Consider the following 26257-nt stretch of genomic DNA (forward strand, 5'->3'; position numbering starts at 1 on the left):
GTGGTTGTTTATAAACATCTGCTTGCTGCGATGAACACTGGGCATTGAAATATTCATTTGCAATAACTACTTGGCACTAGGTTAATATACTTGTAAAGTTTAATACAAGTGCTTCTGATGTACATACAAGCACTTAAAACATTTTAAACTTAGTTTGGGGAGTTTTAATATCTTTAATTACAGTTTTCACAAGCATTTCTGAAAGTATTAAATCTCTTTAGAAGTTCAGAGGCTCCTCTCTCAGCACATCTAAGTAAGTTTCTCAACAGTTACAGAACAGCTAACGTAACATTCTTGCTCCCTATGCTGAGATAACACGGTACCAAAACGTAGCTACAAAAAGAGGCATTTTTGGTCAGACTGACCTCCAGCTGTCCCTTAACAGAAAAGCAACACAGCTCAAACCTGTCTCCTCCCTCCAAAATAAAAAAAAAAAAAGACATCTAAGGCCACAAATTTACTTTTGCCAGAATATCCGGTGTTCCCTGGTTTGTGGCAACTGTGTACATGCCCACTTAGAGAAATACAGCATGGAAGCCCCACCTCCTCTAAGGATTCCGATAAACGGCCTCAGAAACCAGTTTGAGGCAGCAGGGCATACAGAACCACATTACATCGACACAGTGTGTAAAGCCATTCCAGCTAGTTAAACTAGTTTCTAACTATGCTTAATCAAAATTCCTTATTGCAGAAAAGAAAAAGAAGTCTTAATGCAGAGAGAGGCAAAAAGATGCAAAGATAACCACCACAATGATCCAATAGCAAAAGCTCCCATTTAAAGGTTTTCTTATGCTAAAAAAGGCACACAACCCCTTGTGAACTAGAGACAAAAGCTAGCAGTACTACAGCAATAAACCCAGAAGAAAAAGCCTACCAGAATTACCCAATTGCCTACTGGGAAGGAACAATGAAGTAGACAGGCTGCTCTTGCTCTGTTTTGTTTGCGGGGAAGTGGTCAAATTTAATAGTCAAATTTAGCCACATTAAGAAACATTTAACAAAAGCTACCCCAAGAAACCAGAACAAAACCTGACCTTTGGGTCAAAGGCCACAGACAGGCCTTTCCATAGCATGTAGCTGAGTGAGTTCAGAGATTGGCAATGAAAGAAAAAAAGCTTTAGACGTGATGGGAACAAGCTTTGGGATTTATCGAACAGTCACACCAAGCTTCTCCAGCACACGCACTCCCTTTTCTTGGTATTCTTGTCGGGTCATCCAGAAGTTGTCTTTGTCTTTCATGATGTCTGCTAGAACTGCGCCGCCCAAAAACACCATGTGCTTTCGGCGAGGTGGGTCTTCAATTCGGATCTTAAATTTCTAAGGAAAAAAAAAACCCAACAAAACTGCTGTTAGGATTCTCAAAACAAAGCCTACTCAAACAGAACTGTGCTTTCTACTAGAACAATGAAAGAACAAAAGCTGCTTAGTGTGAGAAACGCAACCAAAATGCAATGCTAGCACGGGGCACTTTGTGTGAGCTTCCAGCTCGCACAACCAAAGTCAAATAACTACTTTGCACTGGAAATTAGAGAGGGCTATTGACACGTCCCCAAAATTATACCTTCCACGTATCCACAAAAAGCCCAGAAGTCAGAACAGAAAATTAAAGATCGTATTTTTGCATTTTATGAACACGGAAGAAGAGTTAAATACTTGCTAAGCTTTGATGGCTAAAATTACCAGGAGTTTACCAGATCACAAAATGTTTTAGAATTATACCAAATTTGAGGAGGGCAGATGGAACAGATTCTAAATTTATACAACTTAAGCCAGCTTATCTAATGAATATTCTTAATTATTTGATGCCCAAGCTCCAACTGCAAGAGCAAAATGAGCACAGTCAAAGCTACATGTGATTTTGTGATTCTATTCTGTGCAACTGAGTCATTCTAAATGGCTGTAAGAGATCTTCAGAGAATACTGTATTCAAAGCTGAGGAAGTTCAATTCAGTTCAACGTTAGAAACTTTACTCTGAGAAATTTCTTCCATAAATATCTCCTTTTTGAAAAGCACATGACATTGTTACTAGATAGAAGGCAATGCTACCTCCATCATCTGTTTGGCTTTTGTCTGCAGGTGAGCAAGGAAAATGATTCCACTTGAAGACGTGTGAACTCTAGCCTTAAACTTTTGAGCATTTCATCTACAATGCATAGCATGAGCCCAAGCTTTCAAAGACAGAAAGAATTTTTGCTCAGTGATGACCTTCTATAGCACAAAAACTCACTAGCACCCCTCATTCTACATGAGAGTTGTACGTTAGCATTTAACTGCACATTTTATGCTCAAACTAACCCAAGACTTCAGGAACGACTTTCTATTAGCATGACCAGAAGGCAGCTTTACTGCATATATATGCAAAAGCCGGCACAAGACTGTGAAGAACCGGGATGCACCAAGCTTGTCAAGCTGTGTGGAGGGTGATCCACAGCTTGTCATTTCTGACTACGTGGTTCCCTCTAGTGGGGATTCAGGATAAACCTGCGCCCCACACAAATACAGCAGTGACTCAGAACTTACCGAGAGTTTTTCCACGTCTCCTTTCAGAACTCGTTCCAGGTAGAGCTGTTTAAGTTCTCGCTCCAGTCGTGAAGGCAGCCCAGGGTACATAGTGGACCCTCCAGACAACACAATGTGCTTATAGAATTCAGACCTAACCAAGAGAACAATCTTTTTAGTGTGCTACAGAGTTTCTGATAGGACAAGTAGGTACCTGTACATACAGAGAAGTAAATACAGATCTACAAAACTGACATCACACAAACACAAAAACAACCTTTGCCCAAGTTTGGCACACTTGCTCACACTTCTCCAGATGTCCCAGAAAGCAGCAATTAAAAAAGAAGGAACACAAAAGAAACCCCACAATTCCAAGATTTAATCCTTGCTTATTCATACAAAATAGTAATGTTTTCAGATAATGCATTAAGCTTCAAAAAGTCAACTAAGACTGACCCCCAGTTCCAACATGTATCTTCACACAGCTGGTGGTGACTAAAGCAAAAAGATGTTATTTTCTTGGAAAGCAATCCCTGTGTCACAATTCACTGTCAGAGTGCAGGAGTAAGTGTGCTCTTACCTGGTATCAATGTCAGCAGCCTGGATGGTGTTGAACAGCAGTTCAGCCACACCAACCCCCTCCACATTGATTAAGTGAGGCTGGAAAAGTGCCTCTGGTGCCTCAAACCGTTCTCCACCGACTTTGATAATCCTGCCATCTGGGAGCTAGTGAAGAGAAAGCCATTCAGCAGGCTGCTTTTAGCCACTTAGATACAGAAAACAGGAGGAAATGACTTACGTTGTTACTAGGTGTTTTAAAGCAGGAAATTGTTGCTTATTGTCACCACTGCAAGAAGTCAGTGCTACTGAAAGAAGATTCTTCAATTGCCATGTGATTTACTTACAGAGATCAAGGACCAGATACACTGATACTGAAGTACCAAATGCTGCCTTGCAATACAGCTCTTAATTTTGATTTTAAAGATGAACTTGAGGCAAGAAAAATGCTATTCTGAAACTCCTTTCCTTTCATGTGCTACGACAGCAAGTCTCCTAAGAGTAAGTTTACCCCCTTTCTTACCAGTTTCCAGTCTCAGATGTATCACAGCTAGAGGGACGAAGCTGAAACAATCTGACGTGCTAGCGTAAGTCCACTTTCTCTACAAGTTTTTGTGCTGTAATATTCAAATTTCAAGCATCTACTGTTACAAAAGTCAATACAAAGCTTTAAAGATATCCCCAAAATCAGCTTTTCTAGCTTTCCCAGAACCAAGTAATGTGATTCTACAGACTTCTATGTCTGGGAAGTGAGCTACTGCCAAGACAAACTTACAAGGAATCAAAGCTAAATGCTACCTGATTTTAGACCTAATACATTTAGGTCAAGAAAACGTGTCTCAAAACACTCACCGTGTACGACTCAACTAGTACTGTAGTCTCTAATGCCAATTTCTGCTCCTGTTCAATGTTGTATCCCACATAGCACAGCTTCTCCTTGATCATGCGAACAGTCTCGAAATCAGCAGAGTGGTTGAAAGCATAGCCTCGCAGTAAGAGGAGCTATAGTGAACAGATTAGATTAGCTATAAAGGTGAGAAACAGCACAGATCTCCTTGCCTCCAGTGTGCACAGTCAAAAACTTGTCAAGTTTCCCTGGCTTTTCTAACTGCAAATTCAGTATTAAGTCAAATCTGTAACTGTATCCATTATTATCAGAACAAGGAAAAAGAACAACCAGATACAATATCACTGTAAGTAGGAAATCTTCCCAAGAACTTCCAGTGCAATTGTTACAGAAGTGAAAGATACTAAAATAATCCTCGCATTTAGGAATATTGCAGTTAAGCAATATTCTGGATTAAAAAATCCTAAGGTTTACATACTTTTTAAAAGCAAATAATAAAACAGTCTTATTTAATAATCAGATAAGAATCATTACATTATTTTCTACACTAAAAAGGATGTTAGAATACAGTCTTGTTTTTATTTTACATCTCAAGAAAGCCAAATGTGAGATTTCCCTTCCCAAACACAGAAGGAAGGCCCTTCCCTTCTTAGACTATTACTAGGAAAGTGAGTGAAGTCTGAATAATATCAGTGCTATAGATGAGGAAACTTAACACAGAGAGGCTGAAGCAATACAAAGAATACTGGTTCTCTTTATGTAAAGAACACACAAACAGTAAAGTTTCTTTCTACCAAGGGATTTTAACTTGAACCCGTGTGCCATTGCCATCAGCCTCAGCCTTAAAGACTCTTTCCAGCTCACCTTAATGAGGTACCTGGTGATATCCCTCCCAGCAATATCTAACCGTCTGGTGAGATGAGGGAGAGAGAAACCTTCATAAACTGGGCAAATATGAGTGACACCATCTCCAGAGTCCACAACAACACCAGTCAGCAGACCTAGAAGAATGAAACAGGGGAGGAAGTACAACTGTTAGTAGCACCTCCATAAATAGAGCAGAACAGTTTTATCATTGTAATCATAACCTCGTTGGCATCCTATAAGAACACTGTAATGGTCATCACCCTTTTGGGAAAAGGAAGCAAAACCTAAAATTCAGTTATTTCCACTCACCTAGATTTTAAACATAAGATTTTCACAGTGAAAATGCCTGTATATACACATGTTAAAAATGGATTATCCTTCCTCTTGCCTAGGTGCTTCAATTCTACCATTTGCCATTTTTTCCACTGTTTTCACATCTTAAATTGCATCTTAAATTAAAGAGAATAGCTAAGGTCATTAAATGTTTGTTGGGTTATAAATTCCTGAGCAGATCCAGCTATGTATGTGCAACATTAAATATAAAGAAATGTAGAGGTATTCATGCCACAAGTTTCTCTTGTTAGAATTACTGTTAGGATTTGTTCATGATGCTTTCTTCCCAAGTACCAATTAATGCTTTCATAGGGCAGAAAATATCTGTTCTTCAACAGCAGACTGCTCCAAGTTGTTTTATGTTTTGTTGTTCAGAGTAACTGAGCACTATGAGGTAAAATAAATTCTGCTGTAATTGTAAATGGAAGACTGTATTTTTCAGACAGATAGACTTGTAATGAACCAAACAAAAAACAATGATAAAGGAAAAAAAAGAAAGAGTGATCAGCAAATAAAACTAAAAACCAGGCCTGCAAGAGTGGTTTGGGTTCAGTTGCTTTTAGTGACTTGCATAGCAGTCCCTCCCTTGAGCTTCTGCTCTTGGGCACAGACGCCATGATGACATGTCAACAAGGAAGGACATTTTGATTTCCTGCCACACAATGGTTAAGTACACCAAGCCACCAGTAAACAGATGTAAGAAGTCATGTTATTAGAACCCACATCTTGAATATCCTAGATCATTGATGAACGGCAGCCAATGGCAGAATTTCTACTGAATTCAGTGCATCTGTAATTTTCTTCTTATGCTGGCAGTTATTTATTCTTGTTTATATATAGCAGAAGAACCAACATGTTCCTGAACTGAGAACAGTGCAAAGTCACCTAATCAGCTGCTTGACATTCATTTGTGGTGATAAATCTTTCAGAAAACCAAGAGCATGTCATTCAGGCTTGGAAAGATGCTGAAGGCTAAAATGAACTGCACCTTGAAACAATGAGTTTTGATAAACTGGATTTTACAAGTAGGTCTGCTAAACGTGCACACAAAGATAACTATCCATAATTCCCAAAAACGAAAAGCAAACCTTTAAAACAGAATTGAGCTTGCTTACAGCAGTACCCAAGCCTCATTAATACTATATTAGAGCTCTGCCTTGGCAACACATAAATTAAACATATTTTAAGTTATCTTTGCCTACCTTGAGCATACAAAGTAAGGACAGCCTGAATGGCTACGTACACTCCAGAAAACTGGTATGTCTCAAACATAACCTGCAAGATGAAGGCAAAAATTAGTGTGCAAGTAAGGCCCATCCTTGAAGGAAGTGTCATAAATGTTTGAAAACAGTCCTTATGTAATTCTGTATTTTCACTGATCAAAAACACTTTCCAAGAAATTTCATCACAAATACTGTATGCAAACATTAAAAACCCACTTGCTTTATGGCAGTGATTAGCACTGTCAGTTTTATACCTTACCTGTCCATTCATGTGAGACGAATCATCTCAAGGACTTCAAACATTTCACATCCACTCAGCAACAAAAAGTGAATGCTTTCAAGAAACCTATGTGCCAATTCCTGCCATTTTACCAAGCCATTTTCTAAAGTGTGTATTGAGTGGGAGGCACGTACTTGCAGGCCAGCCAGCTACTTCATTATTTAAATGTGACTTGGGAACTAAACATTTGTAATAGCTGGATGTTCTACTTCTAACGAGGTTCAGGTTTTTTCTTCTTCATATCAGGGTCACCATCTTTACACAACCAGAGCTTGTCAAAGACAGAGCAAACAAACCTACTCATATTGGTCTAGAAACAGCGCAGTGTCACAGACTGTCCTCTGGGCCTTCTTCCTTTCTTTGAAGTGCAAGAGGTGACAAACTTCTAGAATTAGCTTCAGTGCAAACCTCGCTACAATGGAAGGAGTACATCTAGAATGACTCAGTTACTACATACAGAACAGAGTACAGAATCATAGAATGGCCTGGGTTGGAAAAGACTGCAATGATCACCTAGTTTCAACCCCCTGCTGTTACGTTGCAGGTCGCCAACCAGCACACCAGGCTGCCCAGAGCCACATCCAGCCTGGCCTTGAATGCTCCAGGTATGGGGCATCCACAGCCTCCTTGGGCAGCCTGTTCCAGTGCATCACCACCCTTTTTTTTAAAAAAAAAAAACAATGCAGGTTTGCAGAGCAGCTCTTATTAAAACATGAAAGGAATTGCCCGTCTCATAAACTAGATTCCCCTAAGCACTAGTTGCAGTGAAGAAATGGTTTAAAATTAAAGGATGTCCAGTTTATCGGATCTTGTCCTCTCTATAAACACAAAGAAGGCAAAGTAAACAAGTAATGCACAGCAGCTTCCTCCTCCAAATGCTTTACCATGAAAAAGTGATGAACTCTGATCATTCCAGCACAAAGTTCTGTTTTTGCTCTTCTACAGCCTCCCAAGCACTTCTGCCACTTCCAGGATTAGAAACTGATTAAATCCTAAGCACTCCCACAGTTCAAGTAAAAGATATCTTAAAGATCTTAAATATCTTAAAGGAAAAAAAAATGCTGATGCCTGACAATTTCAAAATTCTGAACTATTTAAAGACCCTCCTCTGTTAGAAGAGCACAGTTTTAAAATGGCTGTTCCATATCAAAATCCTGATCCTTGCAAAGTCAAGTTAATTATTTCATAGCTATATTGAGCACATAGCAAAATCCCTGGGAACACAGATGCTCCCTTTCTAGGAACATCTGCAGTGAGCATAGAGCATGACAGAAGTTAGAGGAATGTAGAGGGAGTGACTGCAAAGCACCTTGCCATGAAAATGGCTTGCTTACAACCCCTCCTCTGACCTGCAAAAATCTGCTGAAGCTCATATACAGAGATCTGGGGTTTGCTGTTCTTTCTTTCAATGTTCTTTCTTTCAAGCCATCTAGGTCTGCTCTCTTTGACTACAAAAACACCTCGTCACAGGATGAACATATTAAAAAACCTAAGATGTAAACACAGAGCAGAATTTCCTTCTAGTGACAGCTGCTTTTGGATTAGCTGGTGATGTTCTAAGCGGGTCTAGGGAGGAAGAACAAAGAATTGGGATAAAGAGACAAAGAAAACTAGACTGAAACTAGGAGAATTGACTGTGTTAGTGTATCTCTAACACTACATGACATGCAACGAAATTCAAGCTGCTCCTAGGGGTATTTCAGAATGAGAACGGAGCAACAACTGGAGACAAGCAGCAAACGTTACCTTAAATTGAATAGCAATCTGTGCCTTGTGCATGGTACAAAAGAAACAGCACTTTAGAAGTATCTATGTTACAATGCACACATCATATGAACTGCTATTTCTGTGTAGCTGTGTTTGATGGAGAAATGCAGCGAGGAAGGAGAACCAATGGAAGTAGAATGAAGTACAGCACAAGTAATTATCTACCACCTTGATATGGTCCAAGTGACTAAGCTTCTTCTTTGAAATACTATTACTGCAATGCATCACAAAACATAGAGACATCTACTACAGGCTTTAGGAAAACGTTAATTTGATTCCCTGCTTCATTCTGGTCTAGCCCCCTGAAAAGGAAGAGTATGCTTCAAAAGTGGAGGACAGACAAGTGTAAATAGGTTGCAGTTAAAAATTAAATATTCCTAGTCCTCCTAATGCTATGATCCATTAAGAATATTAATAGGAACAGGGAACTCCTGTTCAGCTCAAGTTTGAGTTTATGAAAATGGATTCTGGTTCTCCTTAATCCTCTGAATCGTGGTTAAGTATCTACAGTCTCTGGAGTGGCTTTAAAAAGCACATGGGGCAATACAAACGTTTCCTCAGACTTCTGAAGCTATAGGAGGCTTCTCAATTTATGGGATAAAATTACTCAGTACCAGAATAACTAAAACCCAGCCTGTTGCACTTAGCAGGAAAACAGAAACAAGTACACCATTGTAGGCAGCTGAAAAGCAAAGCAGCCTCAACAGGAAATTCAGCCGTTCCTACTCCATGGAGGCAACCCAGAACAGGTCACTACATCCATCACACCACAGCTGACTGCTACACAACAGATAACACTGCTAATGTTGACTTACACAACACTTAGATAATGGACCACTAATGTCTATAAGTGCTAGAAAATTTTCAATTTAAAAACACAAAAAATTGCACAGTTTGATTAATCCTTTTCCACATTGGGTTTATTTAGCAAGACACCAAAAGAAAAGATTGCTGTAAAAACACCCATGGTCACATTGCAGAAAGCATTACTATAGCTGTGACAACTAATGGTTTTAAAGGAAAGTTAGGTCATGATAAAAGTAAGTTCTTATTCCTCTAACCAACCAAATTCAGAGGTAGCTTAGGTTGTCCAGGGCAGCATGGGATCCAAGAACCCAGCTTTCTTTCTAAAAAGGCTTTCATTGACAATCCCTAGTGTTAATCAAAGATCAATGAATTGGTTGTCATCACACCTTTGTCTCAGCTACTTCCAACAACACTGCTCCATCTGGTAAGCATCATCTTGTTCAAGCCTCAGTCTCTTCAGAAACATTACGGGCTTACAGAAGTTCAAGTCATTTAAATTACTTAACATTCATCCAATACCTGGTAATCAACATATCTCAGATACCGGACGAAAAGCATGCATTGCTGACTGTTTTGTAGGTGATGTGGCTTGAGACACCCAGTCTGCTTATAACTTTTGGATAGATGGACTGTTTGAATTTGACCACAGCAGCCTTTATAACCATGGCTGATGACACATTTTGCTCAGAAGGTAGAACTGCCTCGCCTCAGCAGCTTCTGTGTATTCCGAGAAAATGCAGGTTTTTTATCCATGCTTCAACAACAGCACATCCTAGTTCCTATTAGAGAGACATACCTCCACAATCTTCTCTCTGTTTTTAGTTGGGTTCATAGGAGGCTCTGTAAGCAGTATTTTACAATTTTTTGTGTCAATATTAAGTTTCTCTGGTCCAAATGTGTAATCCCAGAGGTGCTTCATATCATCCCAGTTCCGAACGATGCCATTCTCCATTGGATAATTAACTTCCAGCATTGAACGCAATTCACTTGCTTCATCTCCAACCATGAGATCCTGTAAAACGTTAACATTGAAGTATGTCAGTTGTTGCAAAGTCTCCTAAAGAACAAAATCCTCAGTGACAGCAAGCTGTGCCAGCCCACATTTACGTGTTATTAAACAAAGCCCACATTTCAGGATTGCTTTCATGAACTTAGGAGACAAGTAGAATATATTCCATCTAGTATTTAAATTGGGCTGTTATCCATTCCAAACCTTCTCCAAAATGAACTTTAATTCCATTTTCCAGTTAACCCCACACACACCAACAAGCCCCACTAATGCTAGATACTGCCAAGACTTCTGTACGTGTAGATGTTTCTCCACTGACACCTCCAAAGTTTTGTCATCAGATTTCAAAAGGCTGAGATGCAAAACAGCATGTAAGGATAGTAGGTAGACTGCAGAATATTTTCCTTGCACACTGCATGATGCCAGAAAAGGAATAGTGAGTGGTCTATGAGCAAGCAGAACAGCAGCAATAGCAAATCAGTGATTAGAAGTTCCACTCTATACATTAAAAGAAACAGTGGTTTACACGTTGCCTATGCCAGTAGGATGTGAAGAGGAGAGACACCTAAATGTAAAACATACCCTGGTTTGTTCCATGCTGCAAGTCCCAGGTCAAAAACCACGGCAACGCATTCTTACACAAACACAACCAACAAATGCAGTTTGTACAATCATCTCCCACTAAATGAGCAATCTGTTTCTTAAAGGTAGTTATGCAGTTATGCAAACATTGCACATTCAAATTAGTAGCACTCTATCTTCTCCTTTCCCACGTACTTCCCAGAGGAAGTATGCACAATACAACATTGTGTTTGTTCCCTGCTGTCTCTCTCGTTTTCCTAAAGAAGCTTTAACTGATCGGCTCACACGTAGCCTCTAACAGCATGCTTCTAGAGTACTGCTTACAGCACTGCTTTCGCTCTACACAGCTTTCATTTCACTGCAGAAGATTGTCTGCTCCACACAAAAACATGCCAGCAGTTACCACGGTGCAGAAAACTTTCACAGTGAAGGTTTTATTCAATTTACTACTCAATGCAAGAGGTAAAATAAGACACACACAGAGAAATGCAGCATCAAGTCCATAAAAGCCCATTTCAGAAGCAACCTAAAGAGCTGCCAGCAAAAAAAGGAAGTTTATTGAGAACAGTTCAAAATAATCTGTTCCTCTCCCACCCCTTCTCCCTGACCAAGGGCTCCATTTGCTTTCCCTTGTGCAGTAGATCACACCTCCGTTACCCTGACCGTACAGAAGACAGAAGTCAAAGCTCTACCTTTCAAAATCAAAGGTACTTCAGAGAAGCATACGATGGATGCTTCCCCACCCCACACCACATTATGCCATCAGAAACACCAGCAGTGAGAGGAATCAGCAGCGTTTCATTGTGTGCTGCTCTTGGAGGCTTTGTACTCCTGGACAGGACATGGCCCAGGAAAAGCCTGTATTCAAACACACAATCAAGTCACACCAAACTTCTGCGTCCTGTTAACAAAACAAAGCTGAAGGGCAGAACCATTCATTGTTCTCCAGGGCACACAAACAAACAGCATGCACACTGGGTGAAGGAGGGCAGTGCATACAGCGTCACTGCCGTGACATTCAATGTTTCCATCACTCTGGGACTCAGTAATATTTGTCTGATTGGAAATTGAAACTTTTTTCAAGCCCTTGGTCTGTAAGTTTATGTAAAGTAATTTCCACTGTTGGAGATACTGAGCTCACGTTGGTCTTGAAGTGTTATTCTTGCACCTTGCAAAACCACAGGTTATCTCATAGTTAAACACAATACATAAATTTTCTCATCAGTTAGTTGCTAGTAAACCAAAGCAATGAAAAACATCCAAAGTGAGTATGTATTCCAAGGCAAAATGTAAGGCAAGACAGAACAATGAGTAGCAAAAAACAGCAGAAGAGCTCCAGGTCCCACCAAGCATAAACACTGAACAAGCAGCATGAGGCACCCACTTACCATTTTTTTGTTATTCTACTTCAACCGGTCAAGAAAGGTGAAGAAAAGGTAGAAGCAAGAAAGTCAGAAAAAGCCTAAATGAAATTCTCCAATTATTTTAAGAACACAGTAGAAATAAGCCAAAAAAAGATGCACGCACAGCTGGAAAATACTCAGGTTAGTATCGTTAGGGCCAAGCTAACATCCTTGGGATTTTAGCTTAAAAGTCTCCATTTAAAGCTACTGCAACAAGTCTTTGGCACGTCGTGTTTGTGCACCTCATGTTGCAAACAAAATCTGTCCCTTTCTAGTAGGATTCTGTGCATAACTACTCTGTAACACTGGAATTTTCCCCTGAGCAACGTGCTCATCTGAACTAGATGAGACTCTGCAGAAAGGGTTTGACTACAGCTAGCTCTGGCTACTCTACGTTTAGATTGTTCTAAGTATTCTGCCTTAAATACACAGGAATTCAAAACAATAACATAAAAGTACTCATCTATGAGGAGGCTTAATTGTTCAGATATCATGGAACCAAAGTTCTTCACAATAGCAAGGTATGGATGTAGGAAAATAGAAGAATTAAGGAGCTGGGAAGCATCCTGAAGTGCAACATACAAATGCTGTCTGAAATTATACTAAGGTCGTTTTCATTACCAGTGAGATTCTTCCTCCTTCAAGTAAATCTACATGTAAATTAGCAAAAGCCATAAAGGTAACTATCAGCACTATGGAGGCAAATCTACCTATTGTGTGAATTGTGTCAGAGGGAAAGTGTTCACAATTTGTGGCAGCTGCCTTAGCACAAGGAGACTGGTCAAAGCTCAGCCTCCTTCCTCACTTCAAATGCAGAGGAAGTACAGCACCACACTGCCTTTGGCAGAAACTGAGCGCAACACATGGACTAATGGCTCCCTGAGTCTCAAATGCCCTAAAATCCTGTCTTAATTGGTCAAAGATGCACAGTGATCCGGCCTTCCTCAGGTTATTCACTCCTAGACTTGCTTCAGAGACCAGCGAATCGGTAAAGACTGCAAAGTGGCATCCACACATCTGGTTTCCAACTTCTGAGGCTACAACTTGAAGCAAAATAATACCAGTGATACCTGAATTTTGTGTTTATGTCCTCAACTGGGGACTGCAGGTACAAGAAAATGATGCACCCCCAACTACTGAGGCTGGAGTTCCACAATCATTCCAGAGCCAGCAGCAGATGCATAAGGAGGGTGACCACACTCTTCTTGCTTTCTCGTGGCTATCTGTTTCACTGTATTTAAATGCTTTTATGGCAGTAAGCAGAAAAATGGGAATTAATTCACCTTACTGTGAAATGAGAGTCCAGAAAGAAAACGTGGACAAAGCAACTTCACACTGGTAACTCAGTAGATGGATGATAACCACTGTTCTGATCGACTTCAAGTTTCAGAACTGCACAGGAATGACAGCCTGTCTGCATATTTTTCAAAAATTACACTGATAATCTTCTGGCCACTTCCCTTACCCAGTTTTAAGCTTACAACATAAGAACCTGTAGTGAATGGATAGAATTCGATTTTGGCATAAAACTCAACGGCTGAAATACATTCCAGTTAAGAAATCTGCAAGCATCTCACAAAGGAAAATGGCACACGCACCTAACAAGTCAACCCACTGTATTATCCCACGGGGATATTCAAAGCATCTGTGGCATAGATTTCTTGCTACAACGTTTCCTTAAAGTAGGAAGATATTACAGGCAGATGCTCTAAAACAGCTAGGAAGAAACCAGGACACAATTTACACTCTCTAAAATAGATGCACATAATCCACACTTTGGCATAAGAAGGGCAATAAAAACAAAATTATAATTTTGGGGGTCTTTTGCATCTCTCTCATAACAATTACTTGCTTGTACTTCCCATCCTTTTAGTTCAACGCTGACATCTGGAAGGATATTAAACTAAGTTATTAGATAATCATGACACCAGAACTGGCAGGACAGGCTATATCAGATCAGTTGGAAAGAAAACACGACTTCATCAATATGATTTAATGCCAGAGAATTTTTTCTTGCCTTTTATGACTTGTTAACCACTTTATAACTTTCATAAAACTTTACTACTTTACCAGGACCTGCTTGAAGAAATTTTTACACTGAGTTAAAGCAGACACTCAAAGAAACGCCCCTGCCCAAGTCCTGCCAGAGAAAGATGCTTTCTCTTTACTTAAAAATAATAGTAAATCAACCAACACCCTCCTAGCTATTGGGAAGGGGAAAGGCTTTCATCTTTTCAAGCAGATTGTCACGGCTGACACAAGGTAAGGAGCATTGCAGTATTAAAAAAAAAAAAAAAAAGCAGCTTGGGAAGGTGTGATATCTTTCATCCTGTTGACTTCCTAGTACTGCCTCCTGCTGACAGTACTGACTTCTACAGGCAGCAGCAGAAGTCATAGAATCATAGGATCACAGAATGGCTTGGGTTGGAAGGGACTGTCAAGACCATCTAGTCCCAATTCCCTCTCATGGGCAGGGTTAGTCAGATAAATGAAGTTCTTCTTGTCACTCCTAGGAGTCTGAAAATAAGGAACAAGGCTGCAGAGATGTGCGTATTTTCCCCTTTTACTGCGCTACTACTTAGAAGCAACAGGGAAAGCAACATTGAAAGCCTGTACATGTGAGGTTCTACTTGCCCTTCACTGGCTGAAATGGGGGTTTCTACAGTTCTGCATGCACTTCTGCTTCACTCTCAAGTTCCTGCTTCTGCCTTGCCCTCAAAGTAGCTTTCACAATTCTGTTAAGAGGCAGACAAAATTTACCTGACAAAGAAATTCCACTTTTTCAGCTGGATCTGCTCTCTGAAGTGGCTCAGCACACTACTGCAGCACATTAGGGCCAGCACAAGGTGAGAATGCGTGGCTAGAAGCAAGACGAGGCTGTGACCACAGCAGGGCCAAGACTTACTAGGGCCTCAAATGCAGAAGCAATTACTAACAACTGAAGCATTGCTCTGTAACTACAAAAGAAAGTGAGAAATGATAGCCCCTATAAGACTTCTGAAGAAGATCTGGGATCAGTGGTTCCCCTCAGCACCCCACACCCAGAATAACACGCCAAGAAGTAGCTCAGATACAGCCTCTCACTCTCTAACTGACGGTCCATCCACAATAAAACAAAATCAACACCAACAGAAACAGTGAAATGCAAACATAACCGAGCTTAAACATCTCATGCAATGTCACAGACAATAAACTGTGATCAGAAAGCAAAGAGTACAAAAAGACCTCGAATTTTCAGAAGCTCTTCAGCATTGTCTCATAATCTTAAAGTGCAGCTCGGTGATAAATAGCAACCACTGCTGTTCAATTTCTGCCTTCTAATGTTGACAGCACTTACATACTAGCATTTCAAGTCCCCTTTTGCCCACAACTACTTGAGCTCTATCTGCTGTCTCCTCAATTGTAGCACAAGGCCTCTGCGGAGCTTTAGACCACACTCTTGATTTCTTTGTAGTACGTGACAGGGTAAAATCCAGCATGGAAGTTTATCAAGAGATACAGAAATGGCATAAAGAAGAATACAGAAACAAGCATTTGCAAACACTGCGTATGTCAAAGGATGCCCTAAATATTCTTTATCTGTTAGAGAAGAATAATGAAAAGAATTACCTTGATTTCAATGTTTCCCACTTTAGCTGTTGATCTTATAATAGGTCTTCCAACCAAAGCTGGAAATATGTGCTCCGGAAAATTGGAGCCTGCATAGCCACATTTCACAAACTGAAAAGAAGAAATGATTTTATTAGAGCACTTATTACTTTCTTTTACTAATAATCATCTGTTTGGGAGTAAAACACCAGGTTTAAGAGCACGAGTCCTACAAGATTTATGCTTTCACATTCCTTTTACACATTTCAGATAGGTGGATATACAACACTGAATTCAAGTACCTTCCAGAATGTTTTCCACAACAGACTGTCAGATTGTGAAGAAGCAGTACGAAAATGACTAAGTGCACTGAGAGGTATAAAAGAGTGCAGTGTTCAAACCTGACTTCCCTGCCGCCCTGTGAGAAGCTCCCCAGCAAACAAACTTACCATTTTGCAACGGATCACCTCATAAGTACCCCAATTAATTTGCCTTTCCAATTAACGCAAGGATCAGCAAAGCAAATGATTTGTCAGAAAACACAAAACCTTTGTGAATTCGGGTGCTACAGTGCTATGAAAAAGGGATTCTCTTTGATGCTCTGTACTGTTCAAAACAGATTTCTCAAGAGTTTAACATTTTTAGGGCAGATTTTAAGGAAAAAAAGCAATGAGTATGCAGCAAAACGTACAGGACACAAGTGAAGTCCCAGCTAGTGGTGGCTCACATCAAACAGGACGTTCTGAAAGTGTTTGTTCCTCAAATACATACAAAGGGAAGTTTTACAGTGCTAGCTCCAAAGATACAGCATATGTGCTAAGAAAGCATTAACTGAGCACAAAAAAAACCTGTCTGTGATGATGTGCAACTCTAACATGAAAAGTTGCTTTCTGTTGCTCTACATTATTCATCTGTGAGGAATGCTTCAAGCTAATTATGGAAAGGTGCAAGAAACATTCCAGTTAAATTTGGGCTAATAGGAGTAGAGAGGGAATTCTTAGCTTTTTGTGCCCCTCAGTTCTTTCCCTGACTCAGAATTTGCTCTCTACAGCAGCAGAGCTGTTCTGAATACCAGCAGAATTACATTACATATAACATTCATTTCACTCATTCTGTTGCAATCTATGTTCTCTGTAAAGGCAACTACTTACTGACATTAGGACAAAGAGTACAAGGGAGTTGCACAGATCTTATCTGTGTATTCAAGAATGCACTGCTGCTATGAAAAGCAAAGAGCCACATTTTTGGATCCCGCTACCTGGACATGCCACAAGGCTTTCCAAATGTTTTACACCACAGGAAACATTCGAGACATTCTGAAGGTCTGGCAGAGTGTAAATAAAGGTTTATAGATTCTTAAAAAAAACTTTGCCTTTTAACAAATGACTGCTTGCAGAGCACTACTCAAGTTTACTGCTACAATATTCTGGCATACAAGAAAACTGAACTAGAAAACACTGAGCTACAAAGACACTATTCTATACTATAAGATTTACCCTCTCATTTGTAATTGTAACTTTCAGTCTGTCCCTATGTTAAGCCCTAAGGCCTTGACACACCTTGCTGGGACATTGCACAACAGTAGGATACTGGCAATTCACAAACCTGATAGCTTAGCCATTCACTGCCTCCTCCCTCAATCTCACTCATTTTATTTTGCACAGCCTAACTCCAGCTCTCTCTTTCAGGTCAGAACCAAGAATCTGTACGAGTGACATTTTTACAAACTCTGGTCAGCTCTACGTGGTTAAACAAACAGAAGGGGCAGATTTTCATTCTGACTCTTTCTCCCCTTCAAATCCATCTTGTTTCCCCAGGCCACATGAATCATTACAGAATCACAGAATGGCCAGGGTTGGAAGGGACCTCAAGGATCATGAATCTCCATCCCCCCCGCCACATGCAGAGCCACCAACCTCCACATTTAATACCAGCCCCGGCTGCCCAGGGCCCCATCCAACCTGGCCTTGAACACCTCCAGGGACGGGGCATCCACAGCCTCTCTGGGCAGCTGTTCCAGCACCTCACCACTCTCTCTATAAAGAACTTCCCCTTGACATCCAACCTAAATCTTCCCTCCCTAATCACTAGTGAGTACTGAAAGCAGCTCTGTAGCCAGCATTCCCTGGTGGGAGACGCTGAGTGTTCTCAGGGTAGCATCCTCCCCCTCACCACAGTGAGCACTAGCTGGTGGGTAGGGTGGAGACGATGTCATGTCAGGTACTAAGGCTGAAGAAGGACACTTGATCAAACTACCAAGAGATAGCTGATAACAGATAAATGCACCTTAGCAACAAACACGCATCCACGTAACAAATCCTGAACTGTCTTGGATTTTTTGAAGAAGAAACGTATGATGCTCATCCAATTCTTACAAAAGATCTTTCAAAACATTTGACTGAAGGCTATAAACTAGTTTGGAATATAATCATCTGGAGCCAAATATTAAATAGTCGTGGTGTTCTTTCCACCCTCATGTGAAGCCCTGTATTAAAACTGAAGTACAGTGTGCTTACTGCTCTGCCATCCCTTCTCTGTGCAGCCTTTGGAACAATTAGCCAATGATTTCAGTACAGCACTGTGTACACCACGGCTCAAACATTAAAATCAACACTCGATGTATTTATACACATCTTGGCAAGGAAGCCAAAGTTCACCATCGGTCATTTTTGCAAGTGTCTGCTATACATTCAAAATGCTTTAAGAGCAGCTACTTGCTTTGCCTGTCCGCATGACCATTTTACCATATATAGTTTCTTCTCCATTGCACTGTGGTTTGCACGGACTCTTTCACTTCCTACTGAGTCATCAAGCAGCAAGAACTTGAACGTATAAGTGTTCTTTCAAACCAAAGAATGAGGAAGCTCACAGACATCACGTGACAGGCTTTAAAATGAACACACTCATACTCTTATCGGGGGCTGTGTTTGATTCCTTCAGTTGATGCAGTTCTCAAACAAAAACCCTAAATGCTATTAGAGAAATACTACAGGCCACTCAGTTACTTTCTGCTTGTCCTGTAACAGAACATCCACCTCTATCACTCTCGCTGTCAAGATGCCATTGCCTGCCTCTATTCTGCACTACATGTTGCAAGAACTTCCTCCTAGTCACCTCTTCCTCAAAGCAGTAAGCCACATTAAGGTTGTATTTCAGCACAACAAGAGCAGTAAATTCAAGTTTAAAGTTAAAGCTGCATCTGAGTTTTCTAGTCTCCATTTTTACACAGTATTTCTGGCACCTGACTAGAGACTTAATTTCACACATTAATTATGACATGTGAGGCCATAAATGTCAGAAATCCTTTTGACATAAAGCAGGTTCTCTTGGTCACACGTGAAAATACTTACTGTGAAAAATACCTTTTTGACAAAGTAGGGCTAATTTGACATATTCAATTCTGAGCTGAGGTTTCAAGCATTTTCTGATGTCAAGAACAAAATTTTCTTCCAGTTTAATTATCCTAAATTAACCTAAATATTTCAAGCTGACTGATTTAACAGCCGTGTCCTGATACCTGTTCTTGCACAGAGCTGATCCTGCAGATATGCACTGTTCTGCTCGGAGGTAAATGCAACCTAAACCAACAGAAGCTGAAGTGATGCTGGCCCCTCCTCCAGGCCCCTAACAGCAGCATAAAGGCACCTCACCCTGTTATTTATACCCAGCAGTGCAGTGCTGGTGTCACCAACTCCAGCCAAGCGCCGTACAGCTCAGTGCTGCGCTGCCACCAGAAGGGCAGCACTGAAGGATGGAGAGGGTTCCTGAGATATGTGCCTCGTGGGCCAAGCCTGACGAGTAGAGCATTAAGCACTAAAAGGGGAAAAAAAAAGAAAAAAAAAAAAAGGGAGGAAATGGAGAAATGCTCTCTTTTTCTAAACAGTACTGTGGGAAGTGCCAGCTGACCCTCAGCCCTATTCATTTTCCTTAAAAAGGGGAAAACAGGAGAATCACAGAATGGCCAGGATTGGAAAGGACCGCAAGGATCATGAATCTCCAACCCCCCTGCCACATGCAGAGCCACCAACCTCCCCATTTAATACCAGCCCCGGCTGCCCAGGGCCCCATCCAACCTGGCCTTGAACACCTCCAGGGATGGGGCATCCACAGCCTCTCTGGGCAGCTGTTCCAGCACCTCACCACTCTCTCTGTAATGAATTTCCCCCTGACATCCAACCTAAATCTCCCCTCCCACAACTTCAAACCATTTCCCCTTGTCCTGCTGTTATCTACCCTTTCAAAGAGTTGATTCCCCTCCTGTCTGTAGGCTCCCTTTAGGTACTGAAAGGCTGCAACGAGGTCACCCCGCAGCCTTCTTTCCTCCAGGAGAAGGCACCAGGACTGTCAGAACAGTGCTGTCAGATCCCCGCTCTCATCACTTGCAGTGCTGACAGCACGCTCTGCATTTCAGGAGGCCGAATCCCTAACAACGCCATCCTTTGTCTCAGCTATGCCATCCTTGGCTTTAAACATTTCCTTTTTTCTATCTTCTAAACGCTTAAAAAAATAAATGAATACACACATATATCTATCATTATTTTTGGGGGGGGGCACACGGGACACACCGCCACCCCTCCCGACGGTCCGCGATGCGATCTCTGCCACTTCCTGCCTCCACGCTACGAGCGGACGACCAACTCCCGCCGTGTGCGCTCACGAGCGGCGAGGCGGCAGCGAGCCCCGAGCTGGGAGCGCCCGGCGATGGCGGCGCCGCCCCCGCTCCGCCCGCGGCCCATTCATTCCCCGCCGCCTCACCGCGGCGCAGGCCCCGCCGCTGGGCCGCGTAGGGCGCGGCGGGCAGACCGGGCGTGCCGGCAGGAAGCCGGCCCGGGGGAATCGCCCTTCTCCCTCCCGCCGCCGCCGCCTCGCGGGACTCACCCCGGTGCCGTTGTCGCACACCACCACCTTCCTGCCCAGCGTGTCCATCCTTCCACCTCCCTCCGCCCGTCCGTCTGCCCGACCGCCGCACCGTCACCGCACGACGCCGCCGCCGGGCCGCGCGCCCGCCCTGCCGCCCGCCCTGCCGCGCGCGCACTCCGGAAGCCGTCAGCGCCCCGCCGCCAGCCAATCGGAGCGGGAGGGCGCCTATAAACCCCGCCCACCGCGGTTGCCATGGTCCCACCATCCCCCACATGGGAAATGGCAGGCGGCGTGCCGCAGGGGTTAACTTCTGAAAGCGTTTCAAATTCGGCTGTCGAGAACGAAAAGGTGGCGAGGCATCCAGCTTCCGAACGTGCCTGAGTTAAGCAGCACAGTGTAGGAGCAGTCAGCGTTGCAGAGAGAGGTAAATTGGTTTAAAAAAAAAATCAATTTTCCACATAAATTCCACATGTATACGTAGATATCCTCATTTTTATAGGTATAACACATACTTTCAAGAGAAAGCAATTTCTTACCCAGATTACCTTTTGAACTGATGCCTCCCAGAGAGGAAAGAGCTACGAAAACAGATTTTGCAGATGCTTAAGAAATGGGAATATGCTTCCTTCTGACAAATAAGCATCACTCAGAATTTGTATGCTAGCGGCCTCTGTACCTCTGTAACACCTCGCTTGTTCTGTCAGCGTGCAGAAAATGGTGTACAGGAGAATGGAGAGAAGAGATGGAGCAGGGAAGAAAGCAGAAGCTGGGAAGGGTTTTTAGTAAATCATGTTCTAACTGCTAATAATATGGGCTGAAAGCCGTATTTTGTTAAATTGCTTTGTATTTTGCATTCTTTGTTAATGTTTCAAAGTGTATCGTGTTCGCAGGAGCATTTTGCGGACCTTCTGTAGTACTTTGGCTATGCAAAACGTTTGCAAAATTCAGTCTTTTTTTTTCATTCCCCTGCTTGTTGTTTCAGTGACGAGGCCAACAGAGTGAGAAAAGGTCGTTTTCTCTAAACAACAATAACAATAATAATCAGAATTTGACATCACTAAATGAATGACTACTCTTTAAGAAAAAAGCCTAATGCTGTCAGGAAGCTGAAATGTTTCGCTTTTATTTTAATGACCTGATAAGACTTTAGATAGCATCTGTATTTCAAAATTGTAAAAAAACATTGCAAATACCATGGAAAAGTTTGAAAGAGCCATTGAAAAATTTCTGTTTTTATTATCTTTGGTTATGCAGACAAGTTGTTCTGTCTATTCCTTCCCCATTGTGAACAGGCTGCCCAAGGAGGTCATGGATGCCCCATCCCTGGAGGCATTCAAGGCCAGGCTGGATGTGGCTCTGGGCAGCCTGGTCTGGTGGTTGGTCACCCTGCACATAGCAGGGGGTTGAAACTAGGTGGTCACTGTGGTCCTTTTCAACCCAGGCCATTCTGTGATTCTGAGACTTCCTGGTCATTCTGGAGCATCAGCAGCTGTACCTGGATATGAATTGCACTGTGATACAGGTAAGTTTTGCATTAATATTTTCAATTTTTCAATGTGTGACATTTTCATATTCCTACAAGCGAAGGGTTTATGTTGTGGCTTGATACATGTAACAGATACGTATAACAGTTGCCTTAAAAGGCAGTTCTTCACCCAGAAAAATTAGTTGATCTGTTTATCTGAAGTCACTCATCTTGTTGAATCCATTGTAAAGGGCTCAGACTGAGGAAGTAGCCTCTGCCTCCTATTCTACTGTTAGACTTGCTATGTAATTCTGGACACATGGCTTAACCTTCCCAAATCTGAGTTTAATGAGCTGGATATGTACCATGCCATATGATGCTTATGCTCATGAATAAAGCACTTGAGCTCTGTGAATGAGAAGTGTTTCAGTTTGAGTTCTAATCCTCTGTTGATCAGTCAGACAGAATGCTTCCACTATGTTTCCTTACGTAGCGAGGCGTTCTCTGCTCTGAGATAAACTAGCCGTTATGTAGGAGACCTGAAGGAGAAAAACAAACAAACAAACAAACAAATGACACGTTTGCTAATTTTTCTGAGATTAAACATTCAGTAGAACTCAAAAAATATGTTTATTAGTTTAATTGTATTACGTTAATATACATCCCCGCAGCTTTTATTACATAAGCCTTTTTCTACTAGGGATTTAAGTTAAGGAAGCCCAAGGGATTAATCTGATAGCTGCACTCAGAAATCACAGTATAATTAAAGTCACCCAGTAATACTGAAGTCTGCCAATCCCTGCAAAACAAATGGTTAATTTGCTGCATCTAGCATAGCATATAAGGTGACACATTAAAGGGGCACAAGTTCTGCACCAGAAATAGGCCTGTTAAGGAGGAACTTGTGCTGCGCAGCGTACTGCACAGTGTAGGCATGGCTGTTCTTGCTACCAACTGTTGCTGTGTTTTTGAATAGACTTAAAAGTTTTTGGTGTTTTATTAAAGGTCACATGCAGTGCAGGAGAGGAAATGTAACGTGGCTTGCACAAAAGTCTATTTTAAAACTTTCTTTACTAATTTAGTTGGACTGAGATGTTACTTTGTGTTCAAAAGAAAATAGAAAATGCAGTGGCTGTAAAGGAGGAAGTTGCAGAGCACCAGAGCAGCCTTGTTATTGGTAGGGAGAGCCGTTTTGTCATGTTCTGTACTTGTCAGTGTCTTTTGCTGCAAGCAGGGTAGTTGAGAGCATCCATTGGTACACAACTGGAGGAGAAGATCTGCTGTCTGCATGAATGGCATCAAGGAACAGCACAACATTGCCAGAAACTCTGCAGTGTCAGTATTTGTGTCGTGCTTGAGCCATTCTAATAGCATAAAATACGCAGGAGAGATTTAATTTAACTATATCCAAAATACACAGGGTTTGGTATTTCTTTTGTACATAGCTCTAATGATGTATATTCTAGTTAGTGCAACTTGCTTTCTAGGTTGTAAAGAAATAAACAACAAGAAGAAAATAACATGTATTTTTTTTCTATTGTCAGAGTAGATTTGTGCATAAACTTCACAGCTTTGTTTTCTTGCTGTAAATTGCAAAGTAACCTTCACATAACATTGTGTAAATGGAAAATTTCTCTGCCAGAAAGCTAGAGCCCACTATCTGTTGCTTGTGAAGCCACAGAGAGAACTACCCACTGTTTCCTAGGAGGAGATGGAGCAGTGACTTGCTGTGGCTTTAGCGAGAGGGCGAGGCTTTGTGATAGAAGATAAGCAAAGTATGATGACTAAGTGGAGTCCTGAAGCTTTTACTGCATCTGTCTTGTACTGAGTTGAACAGATTTTTAGGAACTTGCCAGTCAGGAGACCTGCCTTCATCCTATTGTGCAGGCATAGAGAAACTATGAACAGAAGCAGGAAGCACTCGGAACAGAAAGGGAAAATGAGCTACTGATGCACACAGAGCTCTGCTTGGTATGGCAGGCAAAGGAGGATCCAGGAGGAACAGAAGACATCTCTTCTTTGTCTGATCAGCCTGAGAAAAGTCCTTAACAAAACAAAGTGGCAGCCTGGAGAGTATAAAAGCACAGGAAATGATGCAATTCCAGTCCCACTTTCGCTTCTTTCTCAGCCTTTGCAGGGTGGGTGAGTAGGAGTTGCCTGTGCCAGCTCTGTGCAGGCTGGCAAAACTGGGGCCAGACCCTACGTTGTTGAGGCTGCTTCTAGTTTTGTTTGTCAGATCGAGTGAAGGACACCCTACAGAAGTGCTAGTATTAATTCTTTTCTCTTAGTTAATCTGTTTTCTTTCCTGCTGAGGCATTTTACCTTTGTCTCTAAATTACATCATTTGTCAAAATCAAAAGAAAATAGAGATTCGAAGAAAGCACACCTTAGAATAGACTAAACACCAAGTATAATTTGTTAAATATACATGAAACAGGGGAAACAGGAACTTAGAGTATGCACCCAAATAGTTAATGTTTTAGGGGCAGATAAGCCAACACATCCAACACACCCCCCCCAGCATGGTGATACATGGCTGTATCACCAGCATTCAGGGATTCCAACCTTTGCTAAATCTATAATATCTTCAATATCTTTGGTTATCAAACCCAAACTCAGTCATTTGCCAGAAGCAGTGTGGTAGTGGGAGCCCGTGCAGGGAATTTTCATGCTCAGAGAAGACAGCTCATGTGTCAAACTGTGTCAGGTAAGAGTGCTCAGCAGGCCTGAATTTCTGCTGAGAAAAAGGACGGGATTCTCCTCCCTGTTAGCACCACCCAGTCTGAGTCATGCAAGCTGGAAGCAGTAACGCAGTTGCCAAACTTCCTCACCTCGATTATGCTATCCGGTGTAGGCTGCACTGGGATTGCTGAGTGAGATGTTCAGATGTATTATTAAAGTATGTTAAGCACAGGATTGTACTGTTGGGGATTTTTCCACAACATTTCTTCACCAGACAGAGAAAATCGCAGGGTAACAGTATAAACATCTATTTTTGTTGATTCATTTCCAGACAAATATGAGAACACATAAAAATCACATTTTGCTGGATTTAGTTTTAGAATCATAGGATTGCAGAATGGCTTAAGTCAGAGGGAACCTTAAAAGTCATCTAGCTCCAACTTCTCTGCCGTGGGCAGGGCTGCCCCCACCAGCTCAGGCTGCCCAGGGCCCATCCAACCTGGCCTTGACACCTCCAAAGATGGGGCACCCACAGCTCTGGGCAGCAGTGCCAGGGCCTCGCCATCCCTTCAGAGAAGAATTTCTTCCTAACGTCTAACCTAAATCTCCCCTCTAAAATTGAAATTTTAGTTTCAATTCCTTGTAGAATTCCAAGTGTGTTTGGCATCTACCATCCAAAATACAGACAAAGTTATATGATAGAATTCAGACATTGTAAATAGTAATGGATTTTGATCACAGGATATGATGCTACTTGGTCACAACAGCCCAGGTCCCTGTAGGACATATATTTCCATTGACTTCACTGGAATTTAGAGGCCACAGAGGCCTCTGTGGTAGAGGAAAATCTGTCTTTTCAGCTATGGCTCCTTATTTGAAGCACTTTCATTTCTGACAGCCTCAAGTCATGCACTGAAATGTGCAGGCAAGGTATCCTGAGCACTGAACACCTTACTTGCAGTAAGCCCCTGTGTGCTCTACACTCTACCCCCACTGCCCTAAAACACTTGTAGTTGTTTCAGGATGCGTAGCATGTGCAAAGTATTCATAAATTGGAGTTCTCCATTATGCCATCAGTAATATTTTATGGATGCTTTGCAGAGCACCTGGATAACAACCATTCACTTTTGGGAATCTGATCTGCAAAGATTTTGAGTTCTTTTCATACCAGCTGAAATCAGTGAAACCACCTTCTGAAAACTGAGTTCCAGATATTACAGTCTAGCAGACAAAGCTGGCTTATCCCAAATTAAATGTCACCTCTGAGAGTGGAATTTAAGTGATTATGGCATAGTGGAAGTCTAAGACAGAGCCGAGGCCAGAACGTAAATGATCTGATGCCCAGCCCTGTGCATTAACCACAGTGCTGATTTTTGATTACTGTGAGGTTGGATACCGACTCTATAAGAAAGAAATGCAGTTTTCAAAACTTACCCACAGCAAATGCAGAACCCTTTCTGTATTTCTTATTTCAGTTTATATAGAA

At 41.7% G+C, this 26257-nt stretch overlaps 1 protein-coding gene across 2 annotated transcripts; it reads right to left on the reverse strand.

Annotated features, from left to right (window-relative positions):
- Positions 1-1146: 1146 nt before the first annotated feature.
- On the reverse strand, positions 1147-20690 carry ACTR2 (actin related protein 2; the record flags this gene model as incomplete). Of its 2 annotated transcripts, XM_079550607.1 has the most annotated exons (10): positions 1147-1317; positions 2522-2654; positions 3081-3226; positions 3911-4060; positions 4770-4906; positions 6308-6380; positions 9979-10194; positions 12162-12176; positions 15786-15896; positions 20643-20690. In XM_079550607.1, 10 exons carry the CDS (start codon positions 20688-20690, stop codon positions 1147-1149), a joined length of 1200 nt encoding a protein of 399 aa, XP_079406733.1. The 2 variants fall into 2 exon arrangements, with proteins under 2 accessions (XP_079406733.1, XP_079406734.1); XM_079550608.1 differs by lacking the exon at positions 12162-12176.
- Between the last annotated feature and the right edge of the window lie 5567 nt (positions 20691-26257).

This window comes from Tetrao urogallus (assembly GCF_951394365.1).
Source record: "Tetrao urogallus genome assembly, chromosome: 2".
Classification (NCBI taxonomy): domain Eukaryota; kingdom Metazoa; phylum Chordata; class Aves; order Galliformes; family Phasianidae; genus Tetrao; species Tetrao urogallus.